Genomic DNA, 26,307 nt, shown 5'->3' with positions numbered 1-26,307 from the left:
CCCACAGACACACAATCCCCCCCACACACACACTCCCACAGACACACAAACCCACACACACATCTTCACACAGACACACAATCCCCCCACACACACCCTCCCACAGACACACAATCCCCCCCACACACACACTCCCACAGACACACAAACCCACACACACATCTTCACACAGACACACAATCCCCCCACACACACCCTCCCACAGACACACAATCCCACAAACACACACCCTCCCACAGACACACAAACCCACACACACATCTTCACACAGACACACAATCCCCCCCCCCCCACACCCTCCCACAGACACACAATCCCACAAACACACACCCTCCCACAGACACACAGCCCCCCCCCCCCCCACACACTTTCACACAGACACACTGGTGCTGGTGTGGACTAGAGTCAGGACCCACTGTGGACTGGAAGTGAAGTGCTGGTGTGGACTGGTTTATAGCCTCAGAAAGTTGCCTGGCAGAGGAACGGAATTGGTGTAAACATGAAAACGAACACTGCTGTTTCTTGATGACGCTGTGTAGGGTACAGTTTGGAAATGAGATATCGAAAGGAGTCTATTTCTCCACCAGACAAGGCACCTGCCCTAACCTTGCTGGAGAAATTCACATCGAGCAAACTGATGGGATACAAATAGAAAGCGTTTCAACACACAAAGGGGGCCACAGAATGTTGGAACATTCTTCCAGATTGATGCTGGACCCTTGCTCCTTTTGACCAATCCTTTTGATTGGTCAATTTCTGTTAAGGGCCATGGGCAAAGGAGGGTCCATGGAATTCAGTGACAGACTAGCCATGGACTTACTGAGTGGTGAGACGGGCCCAAGGAGTTGGGGAATGGTCCGTTGGCTGCTTCCCACATTCCGGAGAGGATATGCTTGCTAAGATGTGCTGCAATATGGAACCTCTCCCTGGGCGAACGCCGTGTCAGTGAGAACCACCTGATTCCCAGCCTCGTGGGAGAAAGCTGTCTCGAGGAGTTTACACAGCACTAACATTAACAGCAGGCAAAACAGTCCGGTGAACAGTACCCGCACTAGGAAAATAAATGCGACATTCCTATCGCAACTTTCTCCATGCCTGGGCATCCCAAAATGCTTTGTGAAATGATTCTGAATTGTCACTGCCGTTGCGAGGTGACACCAGTTTGGACACAGCAAGATCCCATAAACAACAATGTGGTAATGACTGGACGCTCTAATTTCAGTCACGTTGCTTAAGGGATAAATATTGACCAGTGCATCAGTGAGAACCCTGCCCCTGTTCTTTATCAAAGCAGCATCATTGGATTCATGTGATCGATTCACTTGAGAGAGCAGATAATGTTTGATTCAAAAGACAGTGCCTGTGACAGTGCAGCACTTTCTAAGGACTGCATTGGAGGGTCAGGCTACATTTCTGTGCTCAAGACTCTGTCAGGGGCCTCGCATACGCAAGTTTCCAACTTAAGTGAGAGCTCCATCCAAATTGAACACATTTATTCAGATGGAAAATGCAGAAAATGCTTGAAAAAAGCCCAGTGGCTCTGGCAACTTCTGTGGAGAGAGAAATTGAGTCCAAATGATGTTTCTTCAGAATGTCCTGAAAAGATTCATTCACCCCAAAGCGTTGACTCTGCCTTCTCCTCACGGATGCTGGGTTGGTCCACCACTTTCTACTTTTATTTCAGATTTCCAGCATCCATGGTATTTTGCTTGTATTTTACACAGGTAACTGAATTGAGAAGGTGGATTTGGGGAGCAGTGAGGGAGGGAGTGAGGGAGAACAGTAAGTGAGGAGAGGTGAACAATCAAACAATGAATCTCTGCAAAACCAGCCCATCCCAAAGATACAGCTTACCAGTCTGGGGTTGTCATAGAGACATAGGAAGTGCTGGACGAAGAAAAACTAAAGTCGGTTTTGTTCACCGTCTAACATCATGGTTAAATGATCCAACAATGTTTTTGTTGGTGCTCAGATATAGCAGCTGCAAATGTGTTGCTGGTCAAAGCACAGCAGGTTAGGCAGCATCTCAGGAATAGAGAATACGCTCAGATATAGCAATCAAGTATTCACAGGTGGGTCTCCAGGAATTTGTCAGTATTTATGGGGGGTCCCAGGGGGAGAGTGTGTCAGTATTTACAGGGGAGTCCCTAGAGATTGTGTGTCATTATTTACAGAGGGATCCCTGGGGGGAGTGTGTCAGTATTTACAGGGCGGTTCCTAGGTGGGGGGGGGAGTGTGTCAGTCAGTATTTACGGGGGGTCCCTGGGGGGAGTGTGTCAGTATTTACAAGGGGGTCCTTGGGGGGGGAGGGGGGGGGAGTGTGTCAGTATTTACAGAGGGTCCCGGCAGGGAGGGTGTCAGTATTTATAGGGGGGTCCCGGGGGGGAGTGTGTCAGTCAGTATTTACGGGGGGTCCCTGGGGGGAGTGTGTCAGTATTTACAGGGGTCCCGGGGGGGAGTGTGTCAGTATTTACAGGGGGGTCCCTGGGAGTGTGTCAGTATTTACGGGGGGTCCCGGGGGGAGTGTGTCTGCATTTACAGGGGGGGTCCCTGGGGGGGGGGGGAGTGGTGTCAGTATTTACAGGGGTTCTTGAGGGGAGTGTGTGGGTATTTACAGGGGGGCTCCCCTGGGGGGACTGTGTCAACATTTACATGGAGTACCTGGGGGGGGGGGGGGGGGAGTGTGTCAGTATTTACAGGGTATCCCCAGCGGTGGGGGGGGGGGGGGGTTGCCAGTACTTATAGGGTGCCCATGGGGAGAAGATTGTCATTGTGAGGTAGCTGGTCCAGATCAGAATATCCTGGGTCCTACAAATGTGGCGTTGCTGCTGTTCTAGCTGTTCCCCCTCTCCACTGACACTCCTGAGTAAACCTCACTGTGCCTGTCCGAGCCTGTTCCCACACTGACTGCTCCCCTAACCAGCAGCAAGCAGAATCCAGTGGGGTCTTCTCTCTGGGGTATTCAGAGGAGTAAGTTTAACATTCGGTATCGTAACCAATTAAATTTCTTTGATCTTATAAATAGGCCCTTAAAGTCTCCAGTTATCCAGGACAGCACAGTCTGAAGAAACTGCTGTGTTTGTTGTCTGGTTGTGTTTTTATATCGTCTAGACTGAACACACAGACTGCCATTTGGACGATGACTGGCTCCAACGCAGCCCCTAATCCTCTGGGATAAAACATACAACTATCTTCCCTTGACACTGTGTGTGCCTGTGGGAGCAAACAGGTCACATCCACCAGTCAACAAACACTTCACTGCCCTTCTGTGGCCCAGACACCGACTGACCACATCTGTGTTAAAGTCCCCTGTGACACTCACCTCTGCGTCAGAGTCAGGGTCTCGTTAATTGCTATTATTTGACAGCAGCCCCTAGGCTGTCACTCTCAGTGCAGGACTGAAGGAGTGCAGCGCTGTCGGAGCGCTTACCCTGGGGATAAGGGTGACTGCATTGGAAACAAAATGCAGGAGAAATGAGGGGTCCTGGGGCGGAGGAATGTGTCAGTATTTACGGGAGGTCCCCTGGAGATTGTGTGTCAGTATTTGCAGGGGGGTCCCTGGGTGTTGTGTGTCAGTATTTACAGGGGAGCCCCTGGGGTGTGTGAGTCAGTATTTACAGGGGAGCCCCTGGGGTGTGTGAGTCAGTATTTACAGGGGAGTCCTTGGGGGTTGTGTGTCAGTATTTACAGGGGGTCCCTGGGGGTTGTGTGTCAGTATTTACAGGGGGTCCCTGGGGATTGTGTGTCAGTATTTACAGGAGATCCCTGGGGATTGTGTGTCAGTATTTACAGGGGGGTCCCTGGCGGTTGTGTGTCAGTATTTACAGGGGTCCCTGAGGGTTGTGTGTCAGTATTTACAGGGGGGTCCCTGGCGGTTGTGTGTCAGTATTTACAGGGGGTCCCTGGGGATTGTGTGTCAGTGTTTACAGGGGTGTCCCTGGGGATTGTGTGTCAGTATTTACAGGGGTGTCCCTGGGGGATGTGTGTCAGTATTTACAGGGGGTCCCGGGGGGGAGTGTGTCAGTATTTACAGGGGGTCCCTGGGGGATGTGTGTCAGTATTTACAGGGGGTCCCGGGGGGGAGTGTGTCAGTATTTACAGGGGGTCCCTGGGGGTTGTGTGTCAGTATTTACAGGAGGGTCCCTGGGGATTGTGTGTCAGTATTTACAGTGGTGTCCCTGGGGGATGTGTGTCAGTATTTACGGGGGTCCCGGGGGGGGAGTGTGTCAGTATTTACAGGGGATCCAAGGGGGAGTGTGTCAGTAGTTTGTGTGAATGTGTATGTGTGTTTGAGTGTGTGGGCATGTGTGTGTGAGTGTGCATGCGCATGTTACTGTGTGCGTGTATATCTGTCTTTGTATGAGAGCGATCACGCAAACACATAACTGCAGGCATGACAGTTTTGTGGTGCAATGGTAGTGTCCCAATCTGTGCACCAGAAGGTGTGGTTTCAGGTCCCAGCTATCCCAGAGGTGTGTCATGACATGTCTTAACTGGTTGATTAAAATAATTATCAGTGTGTTATTAAAAATATTTTTAAAATATTTGTTCACAAGATATGAAGGGTTATTGCTCTTGAGAAGGTGGGGGTGAGCTGCCTTCTTGAGCTGCTGCAGTCCATGTGCTGTGGGTTGGTCCCCAGTGTCACTGGGGAGGGAATTCCAGGATTTGAACCCAGTGTCAGTGAAGGAACGGTGATGTTACTGATGCCACATGTAGGGGGCACTGCTTTAAAATGCAGGCTTGCCCTTTTCAGACAGAGAGTAGATATTAATCCCCCCAGAGGGTTGTGTGACTTTGGAATTCTGTTTCAGGAAACATGTCCTTGAATATTTTTAAGGCAGATGTAAATAGATTCTTATATACAATGAGGGGTGACCTTATAGAGGTTTACAAAATCATGAGGGGCATGGACAGGATAAATAGACAAAGTCTTTTCCCTGGGGTCGGGGAGTCCAGAACTAGAGGGCATAGGTTTAGGGTGAGAGGGGAAAGATATAAAGGAGACCTAAGGGGCAACTTTTTCACACAGACGTGTATGGAATGAGCTGCCAGAGGATGTGGTGGAGGCTGGTACAATTGCAACATTTAAGAGGCATTTGGATGGGTATATGAATAGGAAGGGTTTGGAGGGATATGGGCCGGGTGCTGGCAGGTGGGACTAGATTGGATTGGGATATCTGGTCGGCATGGACAGGTTGGACCGAAGGGTCTGTTTCCGTGCTGTACATCTCTATGACTCTAAATTGAAGGTTATGGGTAGATGGGAATGTGGAACTTGAAACAAAAGCAGATCAGCCAATACTGTATTTGAATAGTAAAGAAGCTTTTGGGAGAGTGAATTTTCTAATACTGCCCTTATTGTGTATGTTTGTGTATATTTCCAAGTCAGGGTGTTGCAGGGGAACCTGGAAGTGGTGGTTTCCCCATGTATCTGCTGCCTTTGTCCTTTTAGATGGAAGTGGATGTGGGTTTGGAAGGTTCTATCTAAGGGTCTTTGGTGAATTTCTGTAGTGCATCTTGTAGATAGTACACACTGCTGCTACTGAGTGTCATAGAATCCCTACAGAGTAGAAACAGAGCCTCTGGCCAAGCAAGTCCACACTGACCCTCCAAAGAATAACCCACCCAGACCCATTCCCCTACCCAATTACGCTACATTACCCCTAACTAAGACATCTAACCTAGTCCCTGAACACTATGGACAATTTAGTTTGGCCAATTCACTTAGCTTGCACATCTTTGGACTGTGGGAGGAAACTTCACACAGACAGTTGCCCAAGCTGGAATCGAACCCAGGTCCCTGGCACTGTGAGGCAGCAGTACTAACCACTGAGCCACCGTGCCACCCAAAAGGGAGTGGGTGCTTGTGGATGTGGTGCCAGTCAAGTGGCTGCTTTGTCCTGGAGTGTTATATTAGATTACTTACAGTGCGGAAACAGGCCCTTCAGCCCAACAAGTCCACACCGACCCGCCGAAGCGCAACCCACCCATACCCCTACATTTACCCCCTACCTAACACTACGGGCAATTTAGCATGGCCAATTCACCTGGCCCACACATCTTTGGACCGTGGGAGGAAACCGGAGCACCCGGAGGAAACCCACGCAGACACGGGGAGAACGTGCAAACTCCACACAGTCAGTCACCTGAGTCGGGAATTGAACCCGGGTCTCAGGCGCTGTGAGGCAGCAGTGCTAACCACTGTGCCACCGTGCCGCCCACCTGTGCCACTGTGCAGCCCATATGTGTAAGCTTGTGTAGGTGTGTGAGTGTGCAATGCTGAAGTGTGTGAGTGTGTGTGTGTGTGTGTGTGTGTGTGGGAGTGAGTGTGGGTGTTTGTGTGTGGGAGTGTGTGTATATGAGTGTGAGTGTATGAGTGTGGTGTGTAGGAGTGTGTGTATGAGTGTGTGAGTGAGTGTGGGTGTTTGTGTGCAGATGTGTGTGTGAGTGTGCATGAGTGTGAGTGAGTGTGTGTGTGTCAGTGTGAGTGAGTGTGTGTGTGAAACTGCATTTAAAGTGACGTGCAAAGTGAATGTGAGAAAAACCTTTTTCAGATAGCATGTAGTTAGAGCCTGGAAATGTGGTGGGGCAGACTCAACTGAGGCACTCCAGAGGATCATTGGATGATTATTTGGATGGGAATAGTGTGCGAGGGTGTGGGGAATAGATAGGATCTTGGCAGTAGGTAATAATGCTCAACTGAAAAGCCAGTGCAGGCACAGTGGGCCGAATGGCCCCCTCCTGTTTCGGAACAACTTTGCGATTGCCCTGCCCCTTTCCTCAAAACCACACATTGCTCTATCCTCTGCTCACTTTTTGGAGGCTGAGATGTGGAAACATTTGAGCCTATTCCCCAGCTGGATGACAAGGTCCATTGGCTTTTAACCAAAGAGTGGTGCATGGAGAGCTGAGCTCCATCTGTCCCCACACCAACGCTCTTTGCCTCCAATGCAAACGGCCAACATGCCTTGTGGTCACTCAGGAGGCTGTGGGTGATGGCCGAGATGTGAGAGGCATTCTGCACGCTTGCTTTCATTGATGGGAGGGTTGACTTATAGGTGTTGGGAGATCTTGTTGCAGCTGTACAAGACACTGATGAGGCCACATTTGAAGTACTGTGTGCAGTTCTGGTCACCCTATTATTGAAAAGATGTTATTAAATTAGAAAGAATGAAAAAAAGATTGATAGGGATACTATCAGAACTGGGAGGTTCGTGTTATATGGATAGGCCGGGACCTTGGAGCATAGCAGACTGAGGGCTGACCATATAGAGGCTTAAAAAATAATGAGGGGCATGTGTAAAGTAGATAGTCAACAGCTTTTCCCTATGGCAGGGGATTCTAAAACTGGAGGGCATGGGTTTAAGGTGAGAGGGGAGAGATACAAAAGGATTTAGACAGGCAATTTTTTCACACAGAGAGTGATGAGTGTCTGGACCAGATTGCCCAGAAGTAATGGTGGAGGCGACTACAGTTTTATCATTTAGGAAATATTTGGGAATGGACATGGATGGGATAGGTATGGATATGGACCAAACAAAGTCAAATGGGGCTAGTTTAATTGTGAAAACTGGACAGCATGGACAAATTGGGCTGAGGGGCATGAGATGGCTCAGTGATGTGAAAATACAATTGTGTATTGAGTCGAGACACTGGGAGGGAATCAGCTACAAGTCTCATCTCACTATCTTTCATTTTCCATCGAGGACAGAATGGTGTCTGCCCATTAGCAGTGTCTGCACATTGACTGACCTCTCAGTCCAGCACGGGGACAATGCTTATGCACAGGGATGATTACATTTCCTCCTGTTCACTGCACTCATGCTAATCAACTGTTAATGTCGCCCTGACAAAAGCCTGCTAACGTGCAGACTGCCTCGGGAGTAAGGTTTCAGATCAGATCAAATCTACAGATGGCAGAAGACTCGAGGAATAAGGTGGACTCAGCAACTGAAACCCTGGATGAGAATTTCAGCAACTGTGGGATCTATGGAGGATAATTTCCCGACGAACCAGAAAATGCTGGAGAAATTCAGCAGGTCTGGCAGCAGAGAAAGAGTTTATGTTTCAAGTTTGGTACAACTCTTCTTTCAGAACTGGACCCAGTCCCCCAAACTCGAAACTTTCAAGTCTGTTTTTCACTTTGTCCACAGAAGTTGCCTGAGCTGCCTCCAGCAGTTTCTCCAGTATTCTCTGTGTTTGACCCAGATTTCCAGCATCCATACTATCGCGTTTTAAATTAGAGGGAACCTTGTTCACCCGAAACTATCCATAACTTTTCAAATTCAGCCAATTACAGACAATGCCAAATGGTGGGGAAGGGGAACGGGGATGAAGAGGGTCTGTCCTCTTCACATGCTGCTATCTTAATGTTCCTGCATCAAAGAATTCCACAATCTCGCACTCTGCTCACACGATGATGTCAACTTTACACCTTGCCCTTTGTTTTAAAGTGGTTGTTTCCATTTCCTTCCCTAGATACTGTCTAATCCATTAACTATTTGGAGTTTTATTTTGTTTCGAATATTCGTCCTCAGGATTATGTAAATCTTAAAATTCAGAGTCACTACATGCAACATCCCTCCCTATCTCTGTAACCCCCTCCAGACCCACTCCCCTCCCTATCTCTGTTACCCCCTCCAGACCCACTCCCCTCCCTATCTCTGTAACACCCTCCAGACCCACTCCCCTCCCTATCTCTGTAACCCCCTCCAGACCCACTCCCCTCCCTATCTCTGTAACCCCCTCCAGACCCACTCCCACCCCTATCTCTGTAACACCCTCCAGACCCACTTCCCTCCCTATCTCTGTAACCCCCTCCAGACCCACTCCCCTCCCTATCTCTGTAACCCCCTCCAGACCCACTCCCACCCCTATCTCTGTAACACCCTCCAGACCCACTTCCCTCCCTATCTCTGTAACCCCCTCCAGACCCACTCCCCTCCCTATCTCTGTAACCCCCTCCAGACCCACTCCCCTCCCTATCTCTGTAACCCCCTCCAAACCCACTCCCCTCCCTATCTCTGTAACACCCTCCAGACCCACTGCCCTCCCTATCTCTGTAACCCCCTCCAGACCCACACCCCTCCCTATCTCTGTAACACCCTCCAGACCCACTCCCCTCCCTATCTCTGTAACCCCCTCCAGACCCACTCCCCTCCCTATCTCTGTAACCCCCTCCAGACCCACTCCCCTCCCTATCTCTGTAACCCCCTCCAAACCCACTCCCCTCCCTATCTCTGTAACACCCTCCAGACCCACTGCCCTCCCTATCTCTGTAACCCCCTCCAGACCCACACCCCTCCCTATCTCTGTAACACCCTCCAGACCCACTCCCCTCCCTATCTCTGTAACCCCCTCCAGACCCACTCCCCTCCCTATCTCTGTTACCCCCTCCAGACCCACTCCCCTCCCTATCTCTGTAACACCCTCCAGACCCACTCCCCTCCCTATCTCTGTAACCCCCTCCAGACCCACTCCCCTCCCTATCTCTGTAACCCCCTCCAGACCCACTCCCACCCCTATCTCTGTAACACCCTCCAGACCCACTTCCCTCCCTATCTCTGTAACCCCCTCCAGACCCACTCCCCTCCCTATCTCTGTAACCCCCTCCAGACCCACTCCCCTCCCTATCTCTGTAACCCCCTCCAAACCCACTCCCCTCCCTATCTCTGTAACACCCTCCAGACCCACTCCCCTCCCTATCTCTGTAACCCCCTCCAGACCCACTCCCCTCCCTATCTCTGTTACCCCCTCCAGACCCACTCCCCTCCCTATCTCTGTAACACCCTCCAGACCCACTCCCCTCCCTATCTCTGTAACCCCCTCCAGACCCACTCCCCTCCCTATCTCTGTAACCCCCTCCAGACCCACTCCCACCCCTATCTCTGTAACACCCTCCAGACCCACTTCCCTCCCTATCTCTGTAACCCCCTCCAGACCCACTCCCCTCCCTATCTCTGTAACCCCCTCCAGACCCACTCCCCTCCCTATCTCTGTAACCCCCTCCAAACCCACTCCCCTCCCTATCTCTGTAACACCCTCCAGACCCACTGCCCTCCCTATCTCTGTAACCCCCTCCAGACCCACACCCCTCCCTATCTCTGTAACACCCTCCAGACCCACTCCCCTCCCTATCTCTGTAACCCCCTCCAGACCCACTCCCCTCCCTATCTCTATAACCCCCTCCAGACCCACTCCCCTCCCTATCTCTGTAATCCCCCCCAGACCCACTCCCCTCCCTATCTCTGTAACACCCTCCAGACCCACTCCCCTCCCTATCTCTGTAACCCCCTCCAGACCCACACACCTCCCTATGTCTGTACCCCCCCAGACCCACTCCCCGCCCTATCTCTGTAATCCCCCCCAGACCCACTCCCCTCCCTATCTCTGTAAACCCCCCAGACCCACTCCCCTCCCTATCTCTGTAACCCCCTCCAGACCCACTCCCCTCCCTATCTCTGTAACCCCCTCCAGACCCACTCCCCTCCCTATCTCTGTAACCCCCACCAGACCCACTCCCCTCCCTATCTCTGTAATCCCCCAAGACCCACTCCCCTCCCTATCTCTGTAACCCCCTCCAGACCCACTCCCCTCCCTATCTCTATAACCCCCTCCAGACCCACTCCCCTCCCTATCTCCGTAACCCCCTCCAGACCCACTCCCCTCCCTGTCTCTGTAACCCCCTCCAGACCCACTCCCCTCCCTATCTCTGTAACCCCCTCCAGACCCACTCCCCTCCCTAACTCTGTAACCCCCCCCCAGACCCACTCCCCTCCCTATCTCTGTAACACCCTCCAGACCCACTCCTCTCCCTATCTCTGTAACCCCCTCCAGACCCACTCCCCTCCCTATCTCTGTAACCCCCTCCAGACCCACACCACTCCCTATCTCTGTAATCCCCTCCAGACCCACTCCCCTCCCTATCTCTGTAATCCCTCTAGACCCACTCCCCTCCCTATGTCTGTACCCCCCCAGACCCACTCCGCGCCCTATCTCTGTAACCCCCTCCAGACCCACTCCCCTCCCTATCTCTGTAACACCCTCCAGACCCACTCCCCTCCCTATCTCTGTAACCCCCCCGACCCAATCCCCTCCCTATCTCTATAACCCCCTCCAGACCCACTCCCCTCCCTATCTCTGTAATTCCCCCCAGACCCACTCCCCTCCCTATCTCTGTAACACCCTCCAGACCCACGCCCCTCCCTATCTCTGTAACCTCCTCCACACCCACTCCCCTCCCTATCTCTGTAACCCCCTCCAGACCCACTCCCCTCCCTATCTCTGTAACACCCTCCAAACCCACACCCCTCCCTATGTCTGTACCCCCCAGACCCACTCCCCGCCTTTCTCTGTAATCCCCCCCAGACCCACTCCCCTCCCTATCTCTGTAAACCCCCCAGACCCACTCCCCTCCCTATCTCTGTAACCCCCTCCAGACCCACTCCCCTCCCTATCTCTGTAACCCCCTCCAGACCCACTCCCCTCCCTATCTCTGCAACCCCCTCCAGACCCACTCCCCTCCCTATCTCTGTAACCCCCTCCAGACCCACTCCCCTCCCTATCTCTGTAACCCCTCCAGACCCACTCCCCTCCCGATCTCTGTAACACCCCCCAGACCCACTCCCCTCCCTATCTCTATAACCCCCTCCAGACCCACTCCCCTCCCTATCTCTGTAATACCCCCAGACCCACTCCCCTCCCTATCTCCGTAACCCCCTCCAGACCCACTCCCCTCCCTATCTCTGTAATCCCCCAGACCCACTCCCCTCCCTATCTCTGTAACCCCCTCCAGACCCACTCCCCTCCCTATCTCTGTAACCCCCTCCAAACCCACACCCCTCCCTATCTCTGTAATCCCCTCCAGACCCACTCCCCTCCCTATCTCTGTAACCCCCCTAGACCCACTCCCCTCCCTATGTCTGTATCCCCCCAGACCCACTCCGCGCCCTATCTCTGTAACCCCCTCCAGACCCACTCCCCTCCCTATCTCTGTAACACCCTCCAGACCCACACCCCTCCCTATCTCTGTAATCCCCCCTCCAGACCCACTCCCCTCCCTATCTCTGTAATCCCCTCCAGACCCACTCCCCTCCCTATCTCTGTAACCCCCTCCAGACCCACTCTCCTCCCTATCTCTGTAACCCCCTCCAGACCCACTCCCCTCCCTATCTCTGTAACCCCCTCCAGACCCACTCCCCTCCCTATCTCTGTAACCCCCTCCAGACCCACTACCCTCCCTATCTCTGTAACACCCCACCAGACCCACTCCCCTCCCTATCTCTGTAACACCCTCCAGACCCACTACCCTCCCTATCTCTGTAATCCCCTCCAGACCCAGCCCCCTCCCTATCTCTGTAACCATCCCCAGACCCACTCCCCTCCCTATCTCTGTAACCCCCTCCAGACCCACTCCCCTCCCTATCTCTGTAACCGAGCTCCAGACCCACTCCCCTCCCTATCTCTGTAACCCCCTCCAGACCCACTCTCCTCCCTATCTCTGTCACCCCCTCCAGACCCACTCCCCTCCCTATCTCTGTAACCCCCTCCAGACCCACTCCCCTCCCTATCTCTGTAACCCCCTCCAGACACACACCCCTCCCTATCTCTGTAATCCCTCCTCCAGACCCACTCCCCTCCCTATCTCTGTAACCTCCTCCAGACCCACTCCCCTCCCTATCTCTATAATCCCCTCCAGACCCACTCCCTCCACTATATCTGTAATCCCCCCCAGTCTCACTCCCCTCCCTATCTCTGTAACCCCCTTCAGACCCACCCCCCTCCCTAGCTTGACATTTACCTCCTGAACATCTTGATTTGAGTTATTCCATCATGGGTGTCCATGCTTTCAACTGCCTTGACCCTAACTTTTATGATTTGCTCTGGAAAACTCTTCAAATCTTTGTCCTGATTTGCTCGTCTTTGCCTTCATTTGTCAATGCATCGAGATTAGGAGTTGGGACGTCAGTTGTACAGGACATTGATTGGTGAGGCCATGTTTGGAATGCCTGTGTATAATTCTGGTCACCCTGCTATAGGAAGGATGTTATTAAACTGGAAACGGCGCAGAAATGATTTATCATCACATAAATCATAGCATCCCTACAGTGTGCAAACAGGCCACTAAGCCCAAGAACCCAGCCAGACAAATTCCCCCGACCCTATTACTGTACATTTGCCTCTGACTAATGCACTTAACCTACACATTCCTGAACACTCTGGGCAATTTACAAGGATGTTAACAGGACTGGAGGGTTTGAGCATTAAGGTAGAAACAAGGACTGCAGATGCTGGAAACCAGAGTCTAGATCAGAGTGGTGCTGGAAAAGCACAGCAGGTCAGGCAGCATCCGAGGAGCAGGAAAAATCGACATTTCGTGCAGAAGCCCTTCATCAGGAATAGAGCCATAAGGAGAGGCTGGATGAGCTGGGATTTCTTTCCCTGGAGCATAGAAGGTTGAGGAAGTTCATAAAATCATGAGGGGAATAGATAAGGGGAATAGCAAAGGCCTTTTCCCTCGGGCAGAGGGATTTAAAACTAGAGGGCATAGTTTTATGGTGACAGGATAAACTTTGAAGAGGAATATTTAAATGTGGAATGAATTGCCAGAGGAAGTGGTGGATGCAGATACAGTTACAACATTTAAAAGATGTTTGGACAGGTAGATGATTAGGAAAGATTTACAGTGATGTAGTATGGGCAAATAGCATTAGTTTAGTCTGGGATAGCTGGTCATTATGGATTGATTCAGACTGAGAGATGCTGTATGACTATTTTAAATCTGCAAATCTTAACAGCTTCCAGAAATTATCTACTTCACTTTTGAAGTTTATTCTTGAGTCACCTTTTTGACTCCCTCAGTACTGCATCAGGTGCTGAGGTCTCTAGGATGGGACTTGAATCCATGATTTCTTTTGAGGATAAATGTACCAACAGAATGATAAAGAGCAGCGTCACACTCCCCACTGGGATTACCTCAATATATAGTTTTATTTCATTTTTTATTTACAAATATCATACACGTTTTGGAATCTCGACAGAGTCACAATGAACGAGAGGCAGGATTCCGTACACAGGGAATATTTCCCACCACAAAGCAGCAGAATTGTCTCTCTGATAAACATCACCATGGAATCCTCAGTTTTCATACAGTTTTAACTGACAGGCCACAATCTCTGGGTCCACATTGTCCAACTGTGTGATCCTTCCCCTCAATTGTCCAGGAGAAGAAGGGGCATAGGATCCATGATTGTATGATCCTTGTAACCCTCAGAAAGGTCAATGCCTCCCTCTCAAATCCTTGCCAAGTGACAAAAGATACTTCTTTTAAATGATCCTGATATGATTTAAGTGCTTTTATAATGTTCTGGTTGTTCTCTGATCAAACGGGGAACGTACGTTAGAACTCAGACATACCGTACAGTGCTGTCTTTACTGCCTATCCTGATAACTGGTGCAGGAGCAGGGTCATGAGGCTGGGCTCTGCAGTGGTTCTGCTACTGCGTCCAGGTACCAGATAAAGGAGAGTCCAGCTCACAATGTGGCAGATTGAGAATTTAAATCTGGGATATATAAAAAACATAAGGGTGTTATGACTAATTTATGATGGCTTTCAGGAAGACTGACCATCAAACTTCTCGATTTAAAAACTCAACGTGTCAGAAAGGATGCTTGCTTATCGGAAAGGCTTGTGCGAGCACGTGACTCCAGGTCTGGGCCTATATGTGACTCCAGGTCTGGGCCTACATGTGACTCCAAGTCTGGGCCTACATGTGACTCCTAAGTCTGGGCCTACACATGACTCCTGGTCTGGGCCTACACATGACTCCAGGTCTGGGCCTACATGTGACTCCAAGTCTGGGCCTACATGTGACTCCAGGTCTGGGCCTACATGTGACTCCAGGTCTGGGCCTACACGTGATTCCAAGTCTGGGCCTACACGTAACTCCTGATGTACTCATGACTCGTGTTCTGAGTCTACTCATAACTCCAGACACCGCACCAAGCTGAGCTGCAGCCCTTGGTGGAATGGGGGAACCAAAGAAAAGGACACGAGCAAGCTCACAGCGCCCTGTTGGCCCCCAGCGGTCCCTGTTATATCATTGAAATATTATCCATAGAGCAGCTGCATTTCTCAACGATCATGTTGGGGAATTCAGCCACTTCGATCTCTGTGTAGTCTCCTTTCTTCACCAGGTACATCACAGGCAGGGAAGCACTCTCCTCCACTGCGCAGCTCCTCTCTCCGTAGTCGAAGGGCCACTGTGGCTGTTTGCAGCCCCCCACACAGTGGAAGGCCTGGTAACCGGGGGGCTCGATGATCCAGTACTGGGTCCAGGTCAGCTCCCTGAAGTTGATGAAGTATTCCTGCCTGCAGCAGGATCCACTCCTTCGGGTCCGGCTTCCACCACAGTCCCCAGCAGCTCTACAAAGAGAAGGACAAGAGCAGGTTTGTTAAAAAATGTCAGTAATTTTACAACAGGATGACTTAAACAGTGATGTCACGTTTAGTGGCAGTTCATGGGACGAACATTGGTTGTGTGTGTGTGTGTGTTGACACATTTTCATATGGCATTTCATTGAATGGCAGAGTTGACTCAATGGGCTGAATGGCCTGATCCCGCAACTTATGAATTAATCATGGGATGTGGACATTCCCTGCAAAACCACTATTTAATGCCCATTTCCAAGTGCACTTCAAGGTTGCTCAGAGGCCAGATCAAAGCTGACATTTGTTAAGTCTAGACAAGGGGTAAAGGGAGACAAGTTTCCTTTCCTGATGGTTATTCCCCGAACGGGGTTAGGCCTAATGACCATTCCCACAGATTGTTTCTATTGCGCTGGATGGATTTGAGCACACCATTTCTGAATTCCCAGTCAGTGATGTCACAACGACACTGACCTTCCACCAACGGGAAACAAAATGCTTCTCCCTCCCAGCACAACACACCACACAAATACTTGGACTGACTGAATACTGTCAAGGAAATAATTCCAACCAGTGCTATTCAACATCCTTTCCCCTAAAAGTCCCTGATTCCCGTCCCTCAGTTTCTGATTCCTGTGCCCCTTATTCTGTGTCTCTTACCCCCTACCCCTCCACCTAGCCCTCACTCTCCACCCCTGCACAGTTGCAGCCAACAGTGTAATGTACTTGGCGAGGATGTAACTAGGAGTTCCTGGATTTATTTTGTGCCAAATCCGCTATGGGAGAAAGCACACAGTGAAATCCAGGTCAGTGTGACACTTCGGGCCCTTTCTGAGGAAAGAGTCTTTCAACTCTAGACCTGTCAGAATCCCCTTATGCTGCTGTTCTCAATGTGTGTGTGAAACACAAATATGCTCAGAGCTTCTACACTATTATCTGCACACTTTATAATCATAGACACCAGCAATAATCACACACTTATACCTGTACATTAATATTAACCCGTACTTTCGCATTAACATTGTTATCCAAACTTGACTTGTTGACTAGTCTCTGTTTACTAGGATTTACACAAACACTCAGAGATTACAAAGTTAAAAATCACACCACACCAGGTTATAGTCCAACAGGTTTATTTGGAAGCACTAGCTATCGGAGCGCCGCTCCTTCATCAGGTGGTCCTAAAGCTAGTGTTTCCAAATAAATCTGTTGGACTATCAACGTGGGGTTGTGTGATTTTTAACTTTGTCCACCCCAGTCCAACACCGGCACCTCCAAATCATGACTCAGGAACAGTAGTAGGCCATACAGCCCATCGAGTCTGCTCCACCACTCACTGAGATCATTAAATCATATAATCCCTACCTTGAGACCACACCAACCCTCTGAAGAGCATCCCACCCAGACCCACCCCATGGCAAAGGTGGCAATTCTGAACTCCACTTGGTCCCCATTATTCCTGATTCCTTACTGTTTAAAATACTAGAGCTGAAAATGTGTTGCTGGAAAAGCGCAGCAGGTCAGGCAGAAAGAGCAGGAGAATCGACGTTTCGGGCATGAGCCCTTCTTCAAGGTCTCATGCCCGAAACGTCGATTCTCCTGCTCTTTGGATGCTGCCTGACCTGCTGCGCTTTTCCAGCAACACATTTTCAGCTCTGATCTCCAGCATTTGCAGTCCTCACTTTCTCCTGTTTAAAATACTATCTCAGCCTTGAATATCCTCAATGACCCGACCTCTAGAGCCCCCAGCAGTAAAGGATTCCACAGATTCACTACCCTCCTGGAAAAGAAATTCCTCCTCCTCTCCCTTATTCTGAGATCATGCCCTCTGGTCCCAGCCTTTTCCACAAGGTGAAGCTACCTTTCCATATCTACCCTGTCAGTTCTTCTAAGAGTCTAATTCATTTCAATTAGGCCAACTCTCCCTCTCTTACATTCCAATGAATATTCAGCCACAAGACAGTCCCTCCATATCTAACAGCCTTTCTCCGGACTGCCTCAATGCCAGCATTTCTTTCCTTAGATAAGGACTTTCATGGTATTCCAGCTGTAATCTGGTATAGATTTAGCAAGACCTCCCTGCTCTTATACTCCATTCTCTTTGAAATCAAGGCCAACATCCCATTTGCCAATCCTCCTGGACTGACCTGGAGCCTGCAGGAGTTACAAACTAAGGGCAATGCTGTGAGTAGACTGGGAGTGAAACAACTAGGGCGTAAACTAAAACCAGTGTCCTTCCCACTGTCATAGAATGCCTACAGAGTGGAACCAGGCCATTCGGCCCATCTGGTCCACACCGACCCTCCGCAGAGCATCCCACCCAGATACACCCCATCCTTGGGACCCTGCATTTCCCACCACTAACCCACCTAGCCTGTACATCTTTGGATTATGGGAGAAAACTCACACAGAATTGAATGCAGGTTCCCAGAGCTGGGGGGGGGGGGCATTGATCCCATTTCCAGTTGGCCGTTGGGGATATGGAGAGGGCGCCAACCCATGTTGGGAGGTCATGTGATGACTCCAAAGTTGGTTGGGCAGTGGAGAGTAATGAAGGTTACCTCAGAGTACAACAGTACCTTGATCAGATGGACCAAGGACTGACAGGTGGAGTTTAATTTCGACAAATGTGAGGGGCTGCATTTTGGAAAGGCAAATCATGACAAGGTTTATACACTTAAGTGTGAGCTCCTAGCCAGTGTTGCTCGACACAGAGATCTTAGGATGTAGGGATCAATGTTCCCTCCCTAAAACTGGAGTTGCAAGTAGACAGGTGAAAAAGGTTTGGTACACTTATTGGTCTGTTCACTGAGTACAGGAGTTGGGAGGTCATGTGGTGGCTATATGGGGCATTGGTTAAGCTACTTTTGGAGTACTGTGCTCAATTCTGGTCTCCCTGCTATAGGAAGGATGTTGTGAAACTTGACTGGGTTCAGAAAGGACTTACAAGGATGTTGCCAAGGTTGGAGGATTTGAGCTACAGGGAGAGGCTGAACAGGCTGGGGCTGTTTTCCCTGGAGCATCAGAGGCTGAGGGGTGACCTTATAGAGGTTTATAAAATCATGAGGGGCCTGGATAGGGTAAATAGAGAAGATCTTTTCCCTGGGGTGGGGAGTCCAAAACTAAAGGGCATAGGTTTAGGATTAGAGGTGAAAGATTTAAAAGGGCAACTTTTTCAAGTAGAGAGCAGTGTGTGTATGGAAATGAGCTGCCAGAGGAAGTGCTGGAGGCTGGTATAATTGCAACATTTAAAAGGCATCTGGATGGGTACATGAATAGGAAGGGTTTGGAGGGATATGGGCCGGGTGCTGGCAGATGAGATTAGATTAATTTAGAAGATCTGGTCGGCAGGAAGAAATTGAACGGAGGGTCTGTTTCTGTGCTGTAGAACTCCATGAGTCTACAATCCATGTGATAGCCCCGCAGAGCCTAATGCTGTGAACCTGGATGAGGTGAACTCAGCGGAGAGAACCTTACCCATACTCGCTGAAGTTGAGGGTGTAGAGGACAAGCTCAGGCTTTCGCAGGTCCTGGTCGGCTGGCCCCTGGGAGGTGAAGGAGACGAACCTGGCCAGCTCAGCCGCATGCCTTCCTGGTCGCTCAGCTTCTATCCAGACCTCCAGATACATCAGCCTCTCCCCAGTGTTCTGCCAGTAGTGGACAGCCTGGGTGACGTCGAACATTTTCCAGCCAGAGTCGAGAATGGGGACCAGCCTGTGACAGGGGTGGGGGAGAGGACATTGTAACTGCATTACATTCACACTTAGAAACCAGCACTTCAATCCAACATAAATCTGCAGGAAGGGCACTTCTGGGAGCCTTTTGTCCATAGCCAAAAGTATACCATTCACTGGAAGACTCACTCAATCAAGCTAGCACAGACTCCAGGGCCAAATAGCCTCATGACTGAGCCAAACTCAGCTGAACAGAGTTCTGAGGGGAAAGTAAGGACTGCAGATGCTGGAGACCAGAGTCAAAACGTTGGTGCTGGAAAAGCACAGCCAGTCAGGCAACATCCTAGCAGCAGGACAAGTCGACGTTTTGGGGATAGGCTCTTCATCAGGAATTCCGGATGAAGGGCTTATGCTCAAAACATCGACTCTCCTGCTCCTCGGATGCTGCCTGACTGGATGTGATTTCCCAGCACTGCACTTTTTGACTCCGAACTGAATTCTGAGGAAGGGTCACCGGATCCAAAACATTAACTCTAGATTTCTCTTCCCAAATGCTGCCAGGCCTGGTGAGCTCTTATAGTGATTTCTTGTTTTCAATTCATTCAGCTGAACTGATGAGAGATGAATGGCTTGCCTTATGAGAACAGGTTGAGCAGTTTAGGTCTAGATTAGATTACTTACAGTGTGGAAACAGGCCCTTCGGCCCAATAAGTCCACACCGACCCGCCGAAGCGCAACCCACCCATACCCCTACATATACCCCTTACCTAACACTACGAGCAATTTAGCATGGCCAATTCACCTGCACATCTTTGGACTGTGGGAGGAAACCCACGCAGACACGGGGAGAACATGCAAACTCCACACAGTCGCCTGAGGCGGGAATTGAACCCGGGTCTCTGGCGCTGTGAGGCAGCAATGCTAACCACTGTGCCACTGTGCCACCCACAAACTGTGCCACCGTGCCGTCTATGTTTACTAAAGTTTTGAAGAATGAAAGGAGATTTAATTGTGATTCTAAAGAGGATTGACAAAGTAGACGTAGGGAGGAGGTTTCACCTTGTAGGGCAAGCTGGAATATGAGGTCGTAACTTTAGGCTGAATTGTAGCAGATTTAAGACAGAGGAGAGATTACTTCTGTCAAAGATTCGTGAATCTGTGGAATTCACTATTCCAGAGTGTGGGTTAATGCTGGCATATTTGAGTAAATGTCAGGAAACAGACAGATTTTTATTTAGTAACGGGTCAAAGGGTAATGGAAAGCAGGCAGGAGAGTGCCATTGAAGCTGAGAGGAGATCAGCCATGAGTGTATTAAATGGCGGAGCAGGCTGAAGGGGCCGAATGGCCTTCTCCTGCTCCTGGATGTCAGTGTTTATGTTTCACACCAGCCTCTATTTCTCCTGTTTCATCCCCACCCTTATCAGTTAGCTGCCTTTGATTCTTTCAAATGTGAATGAGATAAGATTCCTTCCCAGATTATAACATTTTTTAGGAACCAGTATGTGTATAATTTGATCATTGAACGTGTACAATGTTTAGAGGGCTTGGGAAGTACTTGTGACTTTGGGCACGTTTCTCCCATCTCCTCACTACTGGGAGATTTCCTCACCTCACGTTCTGGCTCAGTTCTAGATTACCTGATAAATCATCAACAATTCCATTATTGTTGGATGGAGTGAATGTCAGAGTGATAAAAGGAGATCTGGATGGACTGTGGTCCATTTTCTGCCTGCTTCATCCTCACCAGCAGAGGGTGGCTCAGTGGTCAGCACTGCTGCCTCATAGGGACAGGCTCAATTCCACCCTCAGTCTGTATGGAGTTTGCACATTCTCCCCATGTCTGTGTGGATTCCCTCCCATGGTCCAAAGATGTGCAGGTTAGGTGGATTGGCCATGCTAAACTTCCCATAATGCTCAGGGACGTACAGCTAGCCATGGGGAATGCAGGGATGAGGGGGTAGTGGGTAAGATGCTCTTTGGAGGGTTAGTATGGACTTGATAGGCCAAATGGCTTGGTTCCACATTGTAGGGATTTAGTGGGCACCACTCTCAGTCTGCCCTACAATGGCTCCTTCGAGGTGTAGGAAGTGATATCCAAGTGTGACAGAGCAGACAGGTAGGAGGGAAAGACAGGAAATGAGTGTTGTTTTTACCTGGAGTCTATGAGTGAGGTCCTGTTGCTGCCATCCGACAGAATCCTGACCCAGTGCACGCTGACCCTGGCGTTGTTGACCGGCCGACTGTGTCTCCTGGGGGGCAGATCTTCCTTGTGAACGCCTTTCTTGAAGAGCTTGAGCTCTGCCATGGTCACCTCGCTGTTTTCAGGGATCAGCCCCTTCATATCAAAGACCAGTGTCTGCCTGGCAGGGTCTGAGTAGAGTATGTCTCCTCTTGTATCTGGACAGGCAAAGAGCATAGCGACATGAAACAAGGTGATATAAAAACAAGCTAGAACAGGTCATTCAGCCCCCTCACGCTCATTCTGCCATCCCCATCAAATCCCAACACATGACTGATCTGAATCTTTCATGAATCATAGAATCCCAATAATGTGGAACCAGGTCCACACTGACCCTCTGAAGAGCACCCCTACCTTATATTTCCCATGACTAACCCACATATCCCAGAACATTATAGGGAATTTAGCACAGCCAATCCACCTGACCTGCACATCCTTGGATTGTGGATGGAAATCCACATAGACACAGGGAGAATGTGCAAACTCCACACAGACAGTCACCCAAGGCTGGAATCGAACCTGGGACCCTGGTGCTGTGAGGCAGCAGTGCTAACCACTGAGCCATCGTGTCACCCTGTAGCCCTTTCCCAGTTTTCACGGCCTCCATCACTTGTTTATAATGGGGTGGTACAGTTCGGAAAGTGGGTGAGGAACAGAGTGACCTGGGGTTGGGACCATCTTCACTAACTGCTGAAGGAGGCAGGACGAGTGGAGAAGGCAGGACAAGGACAAAAGAAGATAGGATTTTGAGTGGCACAGTGGCTCAGCAGTCAGCACTGCTGCCTCACAGCGCCAGGGACCTGGGTTCGATTCCACACTCGAGTGTTTGTGTGGAGTTTGCACATTCTCTCTGTGTTTGTGTGGATTTCCTTCCACAGTCCAAAGATGTACAGGTTAGATGGATTTTCCGTGGGAAATATGGGGTTACAGGGAAAGGATGGGGAGCTGGGTGCAGTCGGAATGCTCTTCAGATGGTTGGTGCAGACTCAATGGCCTCTTTCCACACTGTAGGGATTCTGTGATTCATGGTTTTATTAACAGAGGCACAGACTACAAAAGCAACTCAAGGCTGGAACAGTATAACACAGGCTGATTTACAGCTGGAATCCCAACTGGGAAAGATTTACAGAAGGTCCAGAAAGGATTTATAGAATGATAGCATCGAGGGATTTTGGTTGCGTTGAGAAATTGAGTTTGCTCTTCACAAAGCAGTGATGGTTGGATACAGAGACTTATTAAAATGCACCAAAGATTCCCAGTCAGTGCCTACTAAACTCAGAACCACTTCCAGGGCAGCAGATAGATGGGGGCACCAAGTTCCCCTCCAAGGGCACTCATCATCCTGACTTGGGAATATATCGGCATTCCTTAATGTCACTGAAATCCTGGAATTCCCTCCCTGACAACATGATTTTAAGGTGAGAGGGGGAAGATTTAAGAAGGACCTGAGGGGCAACATCTTCACACAGAGAGTGGTGCATGTGTGGAGTGGGCTGCCAGAGGAAGTGGCTGAGGCAGCTACAGTAGCATCATTTAAGAACATTTGGATAGGTATATGGATGGGGGGGGGAGGTGGTTTAGAGGGATATGGACAAAACGCAGGCCATTGGAACTAGCTGAGTTGTCATGGACCAGTGTGGGCCGAAGGGCCTGTTTCCACGCTGTATTACTCTGTGACTCTATTATGGGTCTACCTACAGCATATGGAGTGGAGTACAGCTCACTATCAACTTCTCATAGGGCAATTAGGGATGGGTAATAAATGATGGCCCAGCCAGTGACACCCACATCTCACGAATGAATTGAAAAAAGAGAATTTTCTTACTCAGCAAATTCGTACGATTGGTATTGCAAGTGAAGGAAGCAAATTGAATGACAACTTTCAATGGTGAATCATATTGAGGAGTACCAATGGGGAATGGGACAAATTGGATATTCCTTCTCAAGAGCCTACACAGGCTTTTAATGGGCCCATGGATCTCCTTCTGTTACGTGGAGAAAGAGACAGGCAGGCCATAATCTTGTTTCTGGCTTTTATTGTTCCAGCCTCCTGTCCTGAAGACTTCGTCATGTTAAAATCTGGGTGTTCACTGTGCATTCCCAGACAGTGCTGAAGCCTTTGTAATGTGGTCAGTCTGTGTGAATCACTAACAATTTGCAGCTATCATTGTAAAGCCTTTTCAGACAAGGTTGAGGCTGGGCGTGTGGGACATGTTTATTAGTAACTGATTAGATTTACACATGGCAACTACAACAACAACAACTGACAAGAAAATAAACTCTGTGAAGCCGAGACTGACGTGAGCTGGGGTGGGATAGCAGGAGATTACTACACAGATTCCCAACCCCACATGAACCAACTCTCTCTTCACCAGTGGACATGATGTGGAGGTACTGGTGTTGGACTGGGATGAACCTGGTATGGGATTTTTAACATTCACCAGTGGAGGCTTCATTCAGTTGACAAAGTTTTAGGGCAATTTGATCAGAATGCAATAAAAATGAAACCTCGTTGTTAGGTACAGCCTACAATTACCCTAAGCAGCAGAAAGATGAGGCTAAATGCATTTTAACATTGAAGTGTGAACCTGTAACTGCAACTAGGAGAAAGTGAGGACTGCAGATGCTGGAGATCAGTGTTGAGAGTGTGTTGCTGGAAAAGCACAGCCATTTAAGCAGCATCCGAGGAGCAGGAGAATCAACGTTTCGGGCAAAAGCCCTTATTCCCGATGAAGGGCTCTGACCCGAAACATCGATTCTCCTGCTCCTCGGATGTTGCCTGACCTGCTGTGCTTTTCCAGCAACACACTCTCAACACTGATACTGCAAGTGACAATTTAAATCAACTCAGGACATTGATAACCTGGGGGAAAATATTGTTCTTAAAGGTTACAGGATCAGCTATCTCAGCTGGGGAGCTGTGCTACACTGAAGGACAGGGTGAAATTGAGCACCCTCAGTTCTGTACTGTTCAGCTTCTCAACCTAAAGCTGCAAACTTTCAGCATGCACTTCCCTCTCCAAGAGCACACACATTAACTCTGGTCAGGGATTTCAAATCCCTAAAGGTGCAATACAGACGGAGTGCTGCACTCATCGGGAGATGCTGTCTTTCAGATGAGCTTTGCCTGGTTAGGTGGATGTAGAAAATTCTTAGAAAGACTCTCCTTTGTCTGTCCAACTGCTCTTCTCTCTCCCTGAGCTCTGTCCTCCTCAATCGTTTACCCCCACCCTACCTAACTTGACATTTTCCTCGCTATTATCAACTCTGAGGAAGGGTCACCAGACCCGAAACCTTCACCCTTGACCTCTCTGCACGAATGCTGCCAGACCTGCTGAGCTTTTCCAGCAACTTTGTTTTTGTTTAAGGCTCTCCCCGGTATTGCTTCGCAATAGGTTTAATTTTTGGCATTTCTCCCAGCCCCGTTGGCCTGGGATCTTGCTGTGTACAGACCTGCTGCGGCATTGCCTGCAACCTCTTAAGTGGGGGGGGGGAGGAATAAAAATAATCAGGCGCTGTCATTTGCAAAGCTGAGTCAACCCTCCCTTCACCAGTGGGCCCCTACTGGATAAAGGGACGATGCGGAGGCAGGGTATAGCATACAAGTAATTAGAGACAATTTACCGGAATTTCCTGGCACCCCCCGTAAGATGCCAGCCAAACTGGGTAGGGCTCTGCGCTTCCTCTCCTTGTCCTTGTACAGTTTCAGCATGGAGATGTATTTGTTCCTGACATGGGCCGGCACCACAGTGTTCTCCAGGTCTCTCTTGATGAGGCGTGGAGCCTCGGTCAGTCCCAGCTTCCTGAGCATGGCAGCTTTGACCTCCTCGACATGTCGGTGATGCTGGTTCCCATCAGCTAGCACTGGCCGCAGGACACAGCCGAGCAACATTCCGAAGGACAACATTATCCAGCCTTTGGCCATCCTGTTCAAACCAAGCAGAACTGTCCTTTAAGCACTCACGGGTGTAGAGAGAGAGAGAGAGAGTGGACTTCCCCCCACCTCAGCCTAATCTGGCAGAGCTCCTGAGATGCACAGACTCAGTGTTGGATTTGGATACTGACTGACTGAGCAAGAGCAGGGTGCGCTGGCCTTTAAAGGGCGGGTGCTCTCTAGTCTAGACAGCAGTGGATACACAAAACCTGAAAGGAGACTCTGGGACATCAAAGAGCCAGGAGACTTAACATCGCAACACTGCCCACTTAAAACCCAATGATTGACAGTTCTCACCTTCTCTGTGAAGATCCTTCAGTATTAACTTAATCAGATGCCTCTGTTCAAATTTTCACTGAAGAAGATTAACCGGGCTGAATTCTCAAGCAGATTTATTTTTAAAATGCCCCCGATGGTTTTTAAAGCTTTTTCTTTAAAAATAAGCAATCATTCTCCATTAAGGTGAGGGTGACAGTGTGGATGGGTACAGTTGAGTTGGAAGATCAAGCATTAAGTTACTGAGGGGCCGAATGGCTCAATAATGTTCTTATGCACTTGTTCCTTTTATTCCGAACAAACTTTTTTTAAGAAAGTAACCAAGCACTTGACTTGAATAATACAGAATTTGCAAGAAAATTTAACTTTTTGTGTTCTTGACCGGAATAAGCAGAGTGAGTGCTATCAGCTCACTCTTCCCCCTGCTGTCAGCTATGTAGTTGGTTGCTATCTAAATCCAGGCAATTCTAATCACTTGTAGAATGTAAAATTCACTATTTATGAAGGTCAGACTGTCATGTTATGCAGTGACGGGAATATATCAGATAATGAATATAGGCAAATTACCTACTGCAGGCAGTGGATGAGAAATGTATGAATACAAGGCACTGGCATGATTGGAAAAGAGACTTTAGAAACGTACACCTGAGAATGTGAAATAACAACATTGCACACCTAATTTTAATCATTCCGCCATTCACAATGGTGCCTGGGCTCCTAATTCCCTCCCCAAACGCATCCATCTCTCAGTCA

General features: G+C 49.6%; 1 protein-coding gene across 1 annotated transcript; it reads right to left on the bottom strand.

Annotated features, from left to right (window-relative positions):
- Nucleotides 1-14,993: 14,993 nt before the first annotated feature.
- Nucleotides 14,994-25,269, bottom strand: LOC132835097 (left-right determination factor 2-like). The gene is made up of 4 exons (XM_060854411.1): nt 24,969-25,269; nt 21,259-21,502; nt 18,908-19,144; nt 14,994-15,427 (listed from the first exon to the last, which is right to left on the bottom strand). Exons 1-4 carry the CDS (start codon nt 25,267-25,269, stop codon nt 15,097-15,099), a joined length of 1,113 nt encoding a protein of 370 aa, XP_060710394.1. The 3' UTR covers nt 14,994-15,096.
- Nucleotides 25,270-26,307: the final 1,038 nt, after the last annotated feature.

The sequence above is a fragment of the Hemiscyllium ocellatum genome, chromosome 3, assembly GCF_020745735.1.
Source record: "Hemiscyllium ocellatum isolate sHemOce1 chromosome 3, sHemOce1.pat.X.cur, whole genome shotgun sequence".
Taxonomy (NCBI): Eukaryota; Metazoa; Chordata; class Chondrichthyes; order Orectolobiformes; family Hemiscylliidae; genus Hemiscyllium; species Hemiscyllium ocellatum.
The sequence above is the reverse complement of the archived record's forward strand: the minus strand, read 5'-3'. Positions and strand labels throughout refer to the sequence as shown.